This window comes from Salvelinus fontinalis, chromosome 3 (genome assembly GCF_029448725.1).
Source record: "Salvelinus fontinalis isolate EN_2023a chromosome 3, ASM2944872v1, whole genome shotgun sequence".
Classification (NCBI taxonomy): Eukaryota; Metazoa; Chordata; class Actinopteri; order Salmoniformes; family Salmonidae; genus Salvelinus; species Salvelinus fontinalis.
This window is the reverse complement of record NC_074667.1, coordinates 59,700,206-59,716,286: the sequence shown is the minus strand read 5'-3', so window position 1 is coordinate 59,716,286 and position 16,081 is coordinate 59,700,206. Positions and strand designations below refer to the sequence as shown.

Genomic DNA, 16,081 nt, shown 5'->3' with positions numbered 1-16,081 from the left:
AGATACATTTCACACATCATCCTATAGTGATTGACACATGGCCATGAAACAATGTTTTTCAATCAAACGTTCTCGTCCCTGTTATCCAAAAGGCCATTTTGAAAACCTGACGATGTAGTAGTACAAGGTGGTTCCCATGGCGACGACTCTTTGCGGCAGCCATCTTTGTTTACAAGCTGGTTCCCATGGCGATGACGTCCTGAGGCAGCCCTGCCATTTTGAGCGTTGTGAAGGAGCCCAGTTTAGAGTAGAAGTCAAACATCCTCCTGTCACCCTGCCTCAGCTCACAGAACACACCTCTGGAACCTGTAGGAGAGAGAGGGGCGGGGTAGATTCAGATGTTAACTACAGTCAAATGATAACGAGGGGAAAAGAATAAGGAACAAGACAAACTGAACGATGCACCTCATTCTGAATGAGGGGCTGTACATGTGTTAGTTCTGATAATCCAGCCCTATGCCATCAGGGAGAGAAGCACCATCTGGCATAGACACATCTGATTCATTTCTGGATCAGTAACTGAATCCTACTTTGTATTGTGCCAATAGTCAAATCCCCACCTCTAAAGCTGAATGTGCTTGAACCCCGGTCTGATTACTAATAGGTCAAGGGTATTGTTGAACTCTGACATCATCACGTTGCATAGCAGCCATCACACTAAGCCAGGGTTCTCCAACCCTGTTCCAGGAGAGCTACCGTTCTGTAGGTTCACTCTAACCCTGTTCCAGGAGAGCTACCGTTCTGTAGGTTCACTCCAACCCTGTTCCTGGAGAGCTACCGTCCTGTAGGTTCACTCCAACCCTAATCTAGTGCACCTGATTCTAATAATTAGCTGGTTGATCAGCTTAGTTACAACTGGGGTTGGATTGAAAACCTCCAGGAGAGTATCTCTCCAGGAACAGGGTTGGAGTGAAAACCTCCAGGAGAGTATCTCTCCAGGAACAGGGTTGGAGTGAAAACCTCCAGGAGAGTATCTCTCCAGGAACAGGGTTGGAGTGAAAACCTCCAGGAGAGTATCTCTCCAGGAACAGGGTTGGAGAGAAAACCTCCAGGAGAGTATCTCTCCAGGAACAGGGTTGGAGTGAAAACCTCCAGGAGAGTATCTCTCCAGGAACAGGGTTGGAGTGAAAACCTCCAGGAGAGTATCTCTCCAGGAACAGGGTTGGAGAGACCTGCTCAGTCAAACAGTGACCAGAAACCCACTGTGCAGGTGCACAACTACAAGGGAGTCAGCCCCCTAATCACAGTAGTGGCACTTGAATATACAAGTTAACAACTCACCACTGGTCTTCATCAACGAGAGCAGGCTGCCAATCATACGTCTGGCGGGGGCGGGGTCTGTAACCCGGGGGTGGAGCTGCATGGTTATCATGGAAGGGAAGTCCCCTGGCAACGCTCTCTACAAGAAGGACGGGGGAGAGGGAGAAAAGATCAAATCGTATTTTCAGAGTCAAGGAACTCCATACAAAACATCTGAAGTAATACAGAGACAGAACTGAACTACAACCATATAGAATCATGTTGGGGTCAATGATTGAAACAAGACCAAGTCATATTCCAGTGTGTGATTGTGCCGTTGGAACCTAGCGGTTACCTGGTTGTTCAGTGCAGCTGCTGTGGCGTCAGTAAGGCCCAGGGCATAACCACACACCCCCCTCTCATCCTCCAGAACCAGACCACAGCTTGGGGAGGGGCACAGCTGCCCTCCTGCTAGCCTGGGGAGGGGGAGAGGTACACTGGGACATTACATACTGGCTGTCTAGACTGAAGGTCAGGACAAGCGCGCAGTCACATATTGAAGAACAACTACTGGCTGATCAGAGACTGTCCAGAGTGGATCATTGGGGAGTCATGCTGTACACACACACTCCCTCACCCATCACTGATCAGAGACTGTCCAGAGTGGATCATTGGGGAGTCATGCTGTACACACTCCCTCCCTCACCCATCACTGATCAGAGACTGTCCAGAGTGGATCATTGGGGAGTCATGCTGTACACACTCCCTCCCTCACCCATCACTGATCAGAGACTGTCCAGAGTAGATCATTGGGGAGTCATGCTGTACACACTCCCTCCCTCACCCATCACTGATCAGAGACTGTCCAGAGTGGATCATTGGGGAGTCATGCTGTACACACTCCCTCCCTCACCCATCACTGATCAGAGACTGTCCAGAGTAGATCATTGGGGAGTCATGCTGTACACACTCCCTCCCTCACCCATCACTGATCAGAGACTGTCCAGAGTAGATCATTGGGGAGTCATGCTGTACACACTCCCTCCCTCACCCATCACTGATCAGAGTAGATCATTGGGGAGTCATGCTGTACACACTCCCTCCCTCACCCATCACTGATCAGAGACTGTCCAGAGTGGATCATTGGGGAATCATGCTGTACACACTCCCTCACCCATCACTGATCAGAGCAGGTAGTGCTGCTGCAGGAGCCTTGGCCTCTCCTCTCTGCATCTCCATGTGGATCTTCTGTATCTCAGTCTGAAACAACAGAGATGTTATAAAGACAAAATCAATAAAGATGTCAGCTAGCCGATACATGCCTCACGTATTACAGAGGTGGTTTGGTGAACCAAACCTAACGCCCAGGCTAGCTAATGCCCGGGTTAGCTTATAACTACACACGTTAGCTTCTCAATGAGAATTAAACGTGCAAGTTATATTAGCATAATTATTCAAACAGAGTACCACAGTATGAGTCAGAATACCCATAAAACCTAGCATCATTCATTTTTCCCATAAGGGATTTTAGAAACACTTAAAATAAGGGCTGTGTTTTGTGTAGGTTTACCTTGGCGTGATGTTCTGATAACCATGTAAATCCCCCCCATCAGACAAGGTGACTTATCAATATATTCGCCTGTATTTACCTCCCAAAAATGTAATGCTAATGTGGCTATCATACAGAACTACAAATGCCATGACATAGACGAGACTGCTGAATCGATGTTGTAATGAATAAATTGACTAAAGTTCTTTATATGGACAATTCTGTGAACTGTCTTGTGCAAGTTTTAAATTGACACAATACCTGTTAGCAAAGGTGTCAGCTAGAGATGATGTGCAGGAGCTTCTTGGGATTTGTAGTTTTGCATGATGTCTACTTTGATGCTAATTAGCATTTTTGAATCAGAGTAAATAGAGCCGAATATATTGATTTAAAAAAGTCACCTTGTCCGAGAGAGATTTACATAGTTATCAAAACATCACTCCAGGGTAAACCTACACGAAACACAGCCCTTATTTTAAGTGTTTCTAAAATCCCCTATGGGAAAAATGAATGGAGGAAAAACGTTTGGAACCATTTCCCTTTTTGACTGCTAGGTTTTATGGGAATTCTGACGTGTCCACTGTGGTGCTCTATACTACAGGCTTTCGCTCAGTGGGCTAACACAGTCTTATGGCAAAACACTCAGAAAACCTGGTTTCCATTCCCAGTCGGTCCACACGTCTCGTATATTTTAACAGATATGTTATAGTCAGTTCTAGATATATTGAAATAACTAACCTTGTCTTCTGGGCAGAAGGGTCGTATAGAATACACTGATGTCATAGGAGGGTGGCGGAACAGATCTCTGTTACCATGGCAAGGCAGCATTCTCTAAACAACAATAAACAGCAGCAATACTATCGTCATCAACCAGTCAGTACCAAGTCAATGATCTCTTTGTTATGCCTGAGAGATCAATGGCTCTGTCTAGGTGGTTGTCTGTGATCCCCTGTGTGTGTGTGTGGCTTGTCATTGAGTGTTGATCTGTGATGTGAATGTGACAGCAGAAGTACATACAGCTGTAGTGTGTTCTGTGTGGTGCATCACATTGTACTCGTAGACAAAATAGTAGCAAAAGGTGAATGTTGAACTTTTGTTGCAGACATCCAGTTACAATTTTGGATGACAATTACATAAAAGTTTGACTGCAGAATTTATTACCAATGTTGATGCAATGACGCTGTCGACCGATTGAGATGTAAGAGGCATACAAAATAATTCCAGTCATCTCATCAAAGGGGAGATGGGGGTTAAAATGGGGTGGGATTTGGGGGTTAAAGGGGTGGGATATGGGATTTAAAGGGGTGGATGATGGGGGTTAAAAGGGTGGGATATGGGATTTAAAGGGGTGGATAATGGGGGTTAAAGGGGTGGGATATGGGGGTTAAAGGGGTGGATGATGGGGGTTAAAGGGGTGGGATATGGGGGTTAAAGGGGTGGATGATGGGGGTTAAAGGGGTGGGATATGGGGGTTAAAGGGGTGGGATATGGGGGTTAAAGGGGTGGGATATGGGGGTTAAAGGGGTGGATGATGGGGGTTAAAGGGGCGGATGATGGGGGTTAAAGGGGTGGGATATGGGGGTTAAAGGGGTGGGATATGGGGGTTAAAGGGGTGGGATATGGGGGTTAAAGGGGTGGGATATGGGGGTTAAAGGGGTGGGATATGGGGGTTAAAGGGGGCGGATGATGGGGGTAAGCGCCGTACCTGGAACTCCCCGGAGAGACCCCCTCTAAACCCCCAGGGCTCTGGGTCGTCAGTCATCACCTGGCCTGAGGACCTACTCTGCCCCCCTGTGGACACAAACAATATTACACTTAAATGATACATCAACCTGTATGCTTATTGCCTACTGCATACAGCTCCTTGTACCACAACATACAATAACGCAGTGACCTACACAACAACATACTATATGGGTCTCTCTCCCCTCCCCGCAGCCACGCCCGTTGTACTTAATTATTTGGCGGCGCCGCTTCATGTGTCTCACACACACACACACTATTCCCCCCCCCCCGTTGTACCCAATTGTTTGACGTAGGCGCGGGCCAGGGTGACACCACTCTTGATGTCACAGATGTAGTTGTAGAGGTCGTAGAGGATGCTCCGGTTGGGGGCGTTGGACAGACGGTTAAACATGGTAAACACAGCAACACACATCACGTCAAAACACTTCGCCCTGGAACGCCACTCTGCTGTCTGTAGAGAGGGAGAGGGGGGACCGAGAGATACATGGAGACAGAGAGACAGAGTTAGTGAGAAAGAGAGAGAGGGTGTGTGTGTTAGAGAAAGTTGTCAATGTAAGTTCTTACAATTTCCACATCAATAAAGATACTTAAATTATTACATTGATTGAGTGTGTCCCACTCAGTCCTTGTCTCTATATCCCACACTGCCTCAGTCCCTTCAGCCAGTCCAGTCCCAACACACACACTCCTCACCATCCCAGTCCCAACACACACACACTCCTCACCATCCCAGTCCCAACACACACACTCCTCACCATCTCAGTCCCAACACACACACTCCTCACCATCCCAGTCCCAACACACACACACTCCTCACCATCCCAGTCCCAACACACACAATCCTCACCATCTCAGTCCCAACACACACACTCCTCACCATCCCAGTCCCAACACACACACTCCTCACCATCCCAGTCCCAACACACACACTCCTCACCATCTCAGTCCCAACACACACACTCCTCACCATCCCAGTCCCAACACACACACTCCTCACCATCTCAGTCCCAACACACACACTCCTCACCATCCCAGTCCCAACACACACACTCCTCACCATCTCAGTCCCAACACACACACTCCTCACCATCTCAGTCCAGTCCCAACACACACACTCCTCACCATCCCAGTCCCAACACACACACTCCTCACCATCCCAGTCCCAACACACACACACTCCTCACCATCCCAGTCCCAACACACACACTCCTCACCATCTCAGTCCCAACACACACACTCCTCACCATCCCAGTCCCAACACACACACTCCTCACCATCCCAGTCCCAACACACACACTCCTCACCATCCCAGTCCCAACACACACACTCCTCACCATCTCAGTCCCAACACACACACTCCTCACCATCTCAGTCCCAACACACACACTCCTCACCATCCCAGTCCAGTCCCAACACACACACTCCTCACCATCTCAGTCCCAACACACACACTCCTCACCATCCCAGTCCAGTCCCAACACACACACTCCTCACCATCTCAGTCCCAACACACACACTCCTCACCATCTCAGTCCCAACACACACACTCCTCACCATCCCAGTCCCAACACACACACACTCCTCACCATATCAGTCCCAACACACACACACTCCTCACCATCCCAGTCCCAACACACACACTCCTCACCATCTCAGTCTCTGCCTCTCCCACTGCTTCTCTGTGTGCTTTCAGCCAGTCCAGTTCCGTCAGCATGGTTCTAGCAGTAGAACCGTGTTCATACGGCAGGTAGAACAGTTCTGAGAGTAGCTGGAGATCGTCCAGGGTCAGGGGTTCTGCTGTGAACAGGGGGTTGTCCCCAGAGCCTGGCACGTACACGGGGTCTCCCACGTCAGTCTGCATGGGCTCCTCATCAGAGGACTCTTTCTTCAGGTGGGTGGGGTTCAGAGGTCGAGGGCCTGAGGTGAAGACGACAGCCAGAGAGTTAATTCATCTGTTTTATCTCTTCACAATGAATAGATGTAATTAAAAAGTGGATCTGTAATCACGGTCCTCATGGAGACTATGATGTGTTGTTTTTGTGTCGTTTTCATGTGTTTGCCCACGAGGGGATAAATAAAGTTGTATTGAATTGAATGTTGAAGCTGCCCTCTTGGTTGGTCATCTTTCCCTCTGTACCTCCAGGCTGGTCCGTGCTGAGGAACTCCTGTAGCCAGTCAGTCAGGGCCAGGGTGAGGGCTCTCCTGGGGCTGTAGCGGGGGTCTGAGCCTGCCTCATCATCATCATCACCTGCTGGGGCGATGACATAGTTTAGGGTTAGTTTAACTCATTGGCATTGTGGTTCATCCTAAGATTGGAAGGTTAGGGGTTCGATCCCCCCGGTTGAGTCATACCAAAGACTCTAAAAATGGGTGCCGATGCCTCTCTGCATGGCACTCAGTGGATGGATTGGGGGCAAGGCCCTGAGATAGACTGGCGTCCTGTCCAGGGGTTATTTGTACATCAAGCTGCCTCACATAAGACATTAAAAGGAGTGTAAAACAGTAACACCTCATAGATACTCACTCATCTCCACGTCTCTCTGTCCTCCTCCAGACCGGCACCACGTCGCCAGGGTATGGATCGCCACGAAGTTAGGGTAGTACTCACAGTTAGGGTTGGTCAGCACCCCTCTCAGCTTGGGGATCAGGTCTGTGGGACGATCCTAAGGAGAGGGGGACATGTAGCCAATTAGGGGGGTTCAGCCTGACCGGGAAACTATCCAAGGTGGATTAATGGAGAAACAAGCTGGATTTTTTATTCTACATCTACTATTAACATACTCCCTGTCTACCACACTGCTTATAGAACACTGTTTATAGAACACAGCTTCTAGAACACTGCTTATAGAACACTGCTTCTAGAACACTGCTTCTAGAACACTGCTTCTAGAACACTGCTTCTAGAACACTGTTTCTAGAACACTGCTTCTAGAACACTGCTTCTAGAACACTGCTTCTAGAACACTGCTTCTAGAACACTGCTTCTAGAACACTGTTTCTAGTGCAATAGCAGTGCATTATATAGGCAATAGTGGTTGAAAAGACAATAATTATCATAAACCCACAATAGAAGGTGAATAGAAAAGCGTATTAATTATAGACACCTTGTATGGTCTCGTCCACTGGGGTCATAGTATTAATTATATAAACCTTGTATGGTCTCATCCTCTGGGGTCATAGTATTAATAATAGGCACCTTGTATGGTCTCATCCTCTGGGGTCATAGTATTAATTATATAAACCTTGTATGGTCTCATCCTCTGGGGTCATAGTATTAATAATAGACACCTTGTATGGTCTCATCCTCTGGGGTCGTAGTATTAATAATAGACACCTTGTATGGTCTCATCCTCTGGGGTCGTAGTATTAATAATTGACACTTTGTATGGTCTCATCCCCTGGGGTCGTAGTATTAATTATAGACACCTTGTATGGTCTCATCCTCTGGGGTCGTAGTATTAATTATATAAACCTTGTATGGTCTCATCCTCTGGGGTCGTAGTATTAATAATAGACACCTTGTATGGTCTCATCCTCTGGGGTCGTAGTATTAATAATAGACACCTTGTATGGTCTCATCCTCTGGGGTCGTAGTATTAATAATAGACACCTTGTATGGTCTCATCCTCTGGGGTCGTAGTATTAATAATAGACACCTTGTATGGTCTCATCCTCTGGGGTCGTAGTATTAATAATAGACACCTTGTATGGTCTCATCCTCTGGGGTCGTAGTATTAATAATAGACACCTTGTATGGTCTCATCCTCTGGGGTCGTAGTATTAATAATAGACACCTTGTATGGTCTCATCCTCTGGGGTCGTAGTATTAATTATAGACACCTTGTATGGTCTCATCCTCTGGGGTCGTAGTATTAATAATAGACACCTTGTATGGTCTCATCCTCTGGGGTCGTAGTATTAATAATAGACACCTTGTATGGTCTCATCCTCTGGGGGCGTAGTATTAATAATAGACACCTTGTATGGTCTCATCCTCTGGGGTCGTAGTATTATTTATATAAACCTTGTATGGTCTCATCCTCTGGGGTCGTAGTATTAATAATAGACACCTTGTATGGTCTCATCCTCTGGGGTCATAGTATTAATTATAGACACCTTGTATGGTCTCATCCTCTGGGGTCGTAGTATTATTTATATAAACCTTGTATGGTCTCATCCCCTGGGGTCGTAGTATTAATAATAGACATCTTGTATGGTCTCATCCTCTGGGGTCGTAGTATTATTTATATAAACCTTGTATGGTCTCATCCTCTGGGGTCGTAGTATTAATAATAGACACATTGTATGGTCTCATCCTCTGGGGTCGTAGTATTAATAATAGACACCTTGTATGGTCTCATCCTCTGGGGTCGTAGTATTAATAATAAAAGCCTTGTATGGTCTCATCCTCTGGGGTCGTAGTATTAATAATAAAAGCCTTGTATGGTTTCATCCTCTGGGGTCGTAGTATTAATAATAGAAGCCTTGTATGGTCTCATCCTCTGGGGTCATAGTATTAATAATAGACACCTTGTATGGTCTCATCCTCTGGGGTCATAGTATTAATTATATAAACCTTGTATGTTCTCATCCTCTGGGGTCGTAGTATTAATAATAGAAGCCTTGTATGGTCTCATCCTCTGGGGTCGTAGTATTAATAATAGAAGCCTTGTATGGTCTCATCCTCTGGGGTCGTAGTATTAATAATAGACACCTTGTATGGTCTCATCCCCTGGGGTCGTAGTATTAATTATAGACACCTTGTATGGTCTCATCCTCTGGGGTCGTAGTATTAATTATATAAACCTTGTATGGTCTCATCCTCTGGGGTCATAGTATTAATAATAGGCACCTTGTATGGTCTCATCCTCTGGGGTCATAGTATTAATTATATAAACCTTGTATGGTCTCATCCTCTGGGGTCATAGTATTAATAATAGACACCTTGTATGGTCTCATCCTCTGGGGTCATAGTATTAATTATATAAACCTTGTATGGTCTCATCCTCTGGGGTCATAGTATTAATAATAGACACCTTGTATGGTCTCATCCTCTGGGGTCGTAGTATTAATAATAGACACCTTGTATGGTCTCATCCTCTGGGGTCGTAGTATTAATAATTGACACTTTGTATGGTCTCATCCCCTGGGGTCGTAGTATTAATTATAGACACCTTGTATGGTCTCATCCTCTGGGGTCGTAGTATTAATAATAGACACCTTGTATGGTCTCATCCTCTGGGGTCGTAGTATTAATAATAGACACCTTGTATGGTCTCATCCTCTGGGGTCGTAGTATTAATAATAGACACCTTGTATGGTCTCATCCTCTGGGGTCGTAGTATTAATAATAGACACCTTGTATGGTCTCATCCTCTGGGGTCGTAGTATTATTTATATAAACCTTGTATGGTCTCATCCCCTGGGGTCGTAGTATTAATAATAGACACATTGTATGGTCTCATCCTCTGGGGTCGTAGTATTAATAATAGACACATTGTATGGTCTCATCCTCTGGGGTCGTAGTATTAATAATAGACACCTTGTATGGTCTCATCCCCTGGGGTCGTAGTATTAATAATAGACATCTTGTATGGTCTCATCCTCTGGGGTCGTAGTATTATTTATATAAACCTTGTATGGTCTCATCCTCTGGGGTCGTAGTATTAATAATAGACACATTGTATGGTCTCATCCTCTGGGGTCGTAGTATTAATAATAGACACCTTGTATGGTCTCATCCTCTGGGGTCGTAGTATTAATAATAAAAGCCTTGTATGGTCTCATCCTCTGGGGTCGTAGTATTAATAATAAAAGCCTTGTATGGTTTCATCCTCTGGGGTCGTAGTATTAATAATAGAAGCCTTGTATGGTCTCATCCTCTGGGGTCATAGTATTAATAATAGACACCTTGTATGGTCTCATCCTCTGGGGTCATAGTATTAATTATATAAACCTTGTATGTTCTCATCCTCTGGGGTCGTAGTATTAATAATAGAAGCCTTGTATGGTCTCATCCTCTGGGGTCGTAGTATTAATAATAGAAGCCTTGTATGGTCTCATCCTCTGGGGTCATAGTATTAATAATAGACACCTTGTATGGTCTCATCCTCTGGGGTCGTAGTATTAATAATAGAAGCCTTGTATGGTCTCATCCTCTGGGGTCATAGTATTAATAATAGACACCTTGTATGGTCTCATCCTCTGGGGTCATAGTATTAATTATATAAACCTTGTATGTTCTCATCCTCTGGGGTCGTAGTATTAATAATAGAAGCCTTGTATGGTCTCATCCTCTGGGGTCGTAGTATTAATAATAGAAGCCTTGTATGGTCTCATCCTCTGGGGTCATAGTATTAATAATAGACACCTTGTATGGTCTCATCCTCTGGGGTCGTAGTATTAATAATAGAAGCCTTGTATGGTCTCATCCTCTGGGGTCGTAGTATTAATAATAGACACCTTGTATGGTCTCATCCTCTGGGGTCGTAGTATTAATAATAGACACCTTGTATGGTCTCATCCTCAGGGGTCATAGTATTAATAATAGACACCTTGTATGGTCTCATCCTCTGGGGTCGTAGTATTAATAATAGACACCTTGTATGGTCCCATGAAGATTCTCTGGGGGTCGTAGTCATTGGCGTGGATGTTGTCCCAGATAACCGGCGCCCTCTTCAGGACAGAGGACACCTCTACAATGGACTCTACAGTGATGTGGTGCGACACCACCTTAGGACCTGCAGGACAGGATAGCATAGAGTGGGTTAGATTGGATGCCTGATAGTCTTACCAATGTGCATTGTACTGTCCTTAAAACTCACTCATCCGAGGAAACCTTCCAGGAGCAAAATTTAGCAAACAGACTATAGTTGGTGGAAAACAACATGGAAAGTGACTTCCTGTCTGATCTCACCTGTCCAGAGAACATCAATCCCAGGTAGGAGGTTCTCTCCCACAGTGTGAAGGTAGGCCGACTGGGAGACGTTAGGAGTACAGAATGCTGCACAGTAATCTGAAACAAACCACAACACACACAGACATTCTAGTCCTTGACGACACTTGCAAAAAGCAGCAAATTGTGAGAAAATAAAGAATTTTTATTGAATTTTAAAACAGGGTGTGTCCAATATGGCTGCCAGCAACCAACATGTAATGGAACACTGCTTTTAATTACAATGACATTCTCATTGTGCAGTTGTCTGACATTGGAATGTTGATATGGAATTGGAATGTCCATTCTAGATCCTTCTGATCCTATTTCTATGGGTCTTACTGACCGTTTGTCCCTTCTAGATCATTCTGATTCTGTGGTGATGGTCTGACCTCTGACCTCACCTGTGGGGCAGAAGAGGAAGGTGTCAGGCTGTCCCAGGTGTTTGAACACCTCGTTGGTGACAGCTACCTGGGCGTGGGCGAACGAGCTGAATGCCTGCTTGTCCGCCGGACACATCTCTGTCTCGATGTCGTCGAAGAGGAGGGAGAAGGAACTGCAGCCAAACCCACTTACCTGGAAGAGGAGAGGGGAGGAGAAATCAGCTTTTCTCACAGGCCACACTTTCTCTCTAAACATACTTCTAGAACCCCACCTGACCTGGTCCAGTTCTAGGCTACCATACTTCTAGAACCCCATCTGGTCCAGTTCTAGGCTACCATACTTCTAGAACACCACCTGGTCCCATTCTAGGCTACCATACTTCTAGAACCCCACCTGGTTCAGTTCTAGGCCACCATACTTCTAGAACCCCACCTGGTCCAGGTCTAGGCTACCATACTTCTAGAACCCCACCTGGTCCAGTTCTAGATCATCATACTTCTAGAACCCCACCTGGTCCAGTTCTAGATCATCATACTTCTATAACCCCACCTGGTCCAGTTCTAGGTTACCATGGTTCTGGAACATCACTTGGTCCAGTTCTAGGTTACCATGGTTCTGGAACATCACTTGGTCCAGTTCTAGGCTACCATAGTTCTAGAACATCACTTGGTCCAGTTCTAGGCTACCATAGTTCTGGAACATCACCTGGTCCAGTTTCCTCTTCAGGGTGGCCACCTCTTTGGGGTTGGAGAATGTGATGTCCAGTCCAGGGGAGATGGCGTAGATGAAGTCCACTCCGTTCTTCTTCGCTGCAGTTATCAGAGCAACCAGTTTCTCTGGAACAGAAGATTAACATTCACCCCAAATGGCACCCTATTCCCTTTATAGTGCACTACTTTTGACCAGGTCAAAGGTCGTGCATTATATATCCTGTACATACTGTATAGATTAGGGAAGAGGGTGCCACGTCAGTTTTTTTTTAAATACAATTTTACCTTCAATTAACCAGGTAAATGGATTGACAAGAACACATTTTATTTGTCCATGTCTCAAAATGACTAACTATACCCTAAAGACGTGCACCATCTACTTTTACTATTTGGGGGAAATGGTGTCATTCGAGACAGAGGCTTTTACAACAATGCGTTAGTTGCTAAGTAGATCAATTCAATCTAAGTAGATCAAAGGTAAAGGGGAGTGGATCTTCAGGTCAAAGTGAGGGCATCAACGATGATTTGACATGACAACATATCAACAGACACAATACGGAGCTGCATCTCCTAGGCAACGCCACAACAACAACAACACACATCACAATCACTGTCTCTTATCTGAACTAAGGGTGGGGTGTAACTAGGTGGTACTGATGTAGGGGTCAGGGGTTTGCAACACTTTGTGTGTGTGTGTGTGTGTGTGTGTGTGTGTGTGTGTGTGTGTGTGTGTGTCTGTGTGTGTCTGTGTGTGTGTGTGTGTGTGTGTGTGTGTGTGTGTGTGTGAGTGACGCGGTGTCCTCCTAACCTGCCTCCTCAGGTGAGTACAGGTCCCTCCAGTACATTCTGTGTTTGTAGTCATCTTTAGGGGCGTAGAGGTACGTGTTCAGACCCCACTTCTGCTCCCTACACAAACAAACACACTGTATGAGACACTTCTGGCAAAGCAACAACTTCCTGTAAGGACTGGATAGGTGAAAGGAACACGTGGATAATAAGTTCCCTGTGAAGAAGAGGGAGAGGAAGAGTATGGGTGAGTGTGTGTTTAGAAATGGTTTACTACCTCTGGAAAAGCTCAGTCCTCTGTTCCATAGTCCATGGTCGCCCGTAAAAGCCTGAGTGAAGCAAAGGTCATATGAACTGTTACAGTTGTCATGCATACCGTGGAGCACAGAGCACGCAAAGCTGTCATCAAGGCACAGGGTGGCTACTTTGAAGAATATAAAATATATTTTGATTTGTTGAACACTTTAATAAAGGTTACTAAATGATTCCATATGTGCTATTTCATAGTTTTGATGTCTTCACTATTATTCTACAATGTAGCAAATATTAAAAAATGAAGAAAAACCCTGTAATGAGTAGGTGTGTCCAAACTTTTGACTGGTACTGTATATATATCATGGATGGGTAACTCCAGTCCTCCAGAGCCTGATTGGTCACTCTTTTTGCCCCAGCTAACACACCTGACACCAATGATCAACTAATAGTGGCCTTCAGTTTAGAATGCAAGTAGGTTAAATCAGCTGTGTTTGCTAGAGATAGGGGGAACATGAAACCACTCCACCCCTCAGGACTGGAGTTTCCCCATCCCTGATATAAACTCAGCCAAAAAAGAAACGTCCCTTTTTCAGGACCCTGTCTTTCAAAGATAATTCGTAAAAATCAAAATCACTTCACAGATCTTCATTGTAAAGGGTTTAAACACGTCGAAGAAATGAGAGTTACACCGAGGCCTGTACTGTGGAGCGGGATCGATTTGGAGGTGGAGGGTCCGTCATGGTCTGGGTCAGTGTGTCACAGCATCATCGGACTGAGCTCATGGTCATTGCAGGCAATCTCAACTCTGTGTGTTACAGGGAAGACATCCTCCTCCCTCATGTGGTACCCTTCCTGCAGGCTCATCCTGACATGACCCTCCAGCATGACAATGCCACTAGCCATACTGCTCTTTCTGTGCATGATTTCCTGCAAGACAGGAATGTCAGTGTTCTGCCATGGCCAGCAAAGAGCCCAGATCTCAATCCCATTGAGCATGTCTGGGACCTGTTGAATCGGAGGGTGAGGGCTAGGGCCATTCCCCCCAGAAATGTCCGGGAACTTTCAGGTGCCTTGGTGGAAGAGTGGGGTAACATCCCACAGCAAGAACTGGCAAATCTGGTGCAGTCCATGAGGAGGAGATGCACTGCAGTACTTAATGCAGCTGGTGGCCACACCAGATACCGACTGTTACTTTTGATTTTGACCCCCCCCCCCCCCTTTGTTCAGGGACACATTCTGTTTCTGTTAGTCACATGTCTGTGGAACTTGTTCAGTTTATGTCTCAGTTGTTGAATCTTATGTTCATACAAATATTTGCACATGTTAAGTTTGCTGAAAATTAATGCAGTTGACATTGAGAGGACGTTTCTTTTTTTGCTGCGTTTAAAATGTCTTCATAGAACTACAATTTCCTCATAGAACTAGAATGTCCTCATAGAACTAGAATGTCCTCATAGAACTAGAATGTCCTCATAGAACTAGAATGTCCTCATAGAACTAGAATGTCCTCATAGAACTAGAATGTCCTCATAGAACTAGAATGTCCTCATAGAACTAGAATGTCCTCAGATAATTCAAATTCCTCATAGAATTTGAATGTCTTTATACAATTACAATGTCTTAATAGATCTAAAATGCCCTCCTAAAATTAGAAAATAAACGCAGTTGACAGTGAGAGGACGTTTCTTTTTTTGCTGAGTTTATATGGTATATACAAATATACCATATTATTATAATCTGACACATGCACTGAAATGTGTGGCTTAATGTAACTACATTGAATCAAAACAGACACTATTTGTAGGCCTTTCCTACAGCAGGCTATTTGATTGACATCTTACAGTAGACCATTTGACGTGATGACGAGTAGAACTCTCACCTTCCACCACACCACTGATGAACCTGCGGGTCTTCCCCGTCTCAGCTGCCGCCTTGGAAGCGCTCGGCTTCGGCATGGTTTTCTCCAAGTTCTAGGTAGTTTCAATTTGTGTACCTGTCCCGGAGATGATTTGATCAGGCGTTAGATGAAGCCTTTAGTAGCACATCGAGCTAGGTAAAGTTAGTCAATGACACTCGATCACTCAAAACGGCCTAGCTGTGTTTGTGTCAACCACGTAGCTCTGCATAGGATTTTATTAGCATGATAGTAATGAGTTCCTTATTGCTCCCTAGTGCGCAGACTCAGTAGCTCGCCAAATAAAGCGATATAAGTTGTGCTACAGAATTAGACAGTGGAATGCCAATCATAGGAAGAATCATAATTAAAAGTCGAGAAAATATTGTTTTAGTTAACCATGCGCAATCGTGGATCGATCGATGTCGAGCTACTGGTTGGTGCGTGCTTAAAGAGACAGTGTACAATTTCCTTTAAAGGGTCCGCCCTCCATCTTATCAACGTGCCAAATAAAAAAAATAGGCATCAGTTCACAAGTCTACTTTAACTTAATTCATTTCCTCTTAAACTAGTCTTGCCTGTGA

The 16,081-nt window shown here is 45.2% G+C and overlaps 1 protein-coding gene across 1 annotated transcript; it reads right to left on the bottom strand.

Moving 5' to 3' along the window:
* Positions 1–132: 132 nt before the first annotated feature.
* On the bottom strand, positions 133–15,954 carry LOC129851235 (protein O-GlcNAcase-like). Its single transcript, XM_055917644.1, has 17 exons — positions 15,483–15,954; positions 13,626–13,677; positions 13,371–13,468; positions 12,558–12,688; positions 11,873–12,044; positions 11,451–11,549; positions 11,135–11,274; positions 7,059–7,197; positions 6,672–6,785; positions 6,153–6,451; positions 4,811–4,985; positions 4,494–4,579; positions 3,527–3,619; positions 2,414–2,499; positions 1,595–1,715; positions 1,282–1,399; positions 133–306 (listed from the first exon to the last, which is right to left on the bottom strand). The coding sequence occupies exons 1-17, from the start codon at positions 15,556–15,558 to the stop codon at positions 170–172; spliced, it is 2,136 nt and encodes a 711-aa protein (XP_055773619.1). The 5' UTR covers positions 15,559–15,954; the 3' UTR covers positions 133–169.
* Positions 15,955–16,081: the final 127 nt, after the last annotated feature.

What these genes read in the sequence shown, in the direction of transcription:
- LOC129851235 (XM_055917644.1), bottom strand. Translation starts at nt 15,558, where the DNA reads ATGCCGAAGCCGAGCGCTTCCAAGGCGGCAGCTGAGACGGGGAAGACC. An exon ending in CATCAGTGGTGTGGTGGAAG is followed by an intron (nt 13,678 to 15,482) that starts GTGAGAGTTCTA and finishes TGCTTCACTCAG; the next exon opens with GCTTTTACGGGCGACCATGG. An exon ending in CTTCCTCTTCTGCCCCACAG is followed by an intron (nt 11,550 to 11,872) that starts GTGAGGTCAGAG and finishes GGTTTGTTTCAG; the next exon opens with ATTACTGTGCAGCATTCTGT.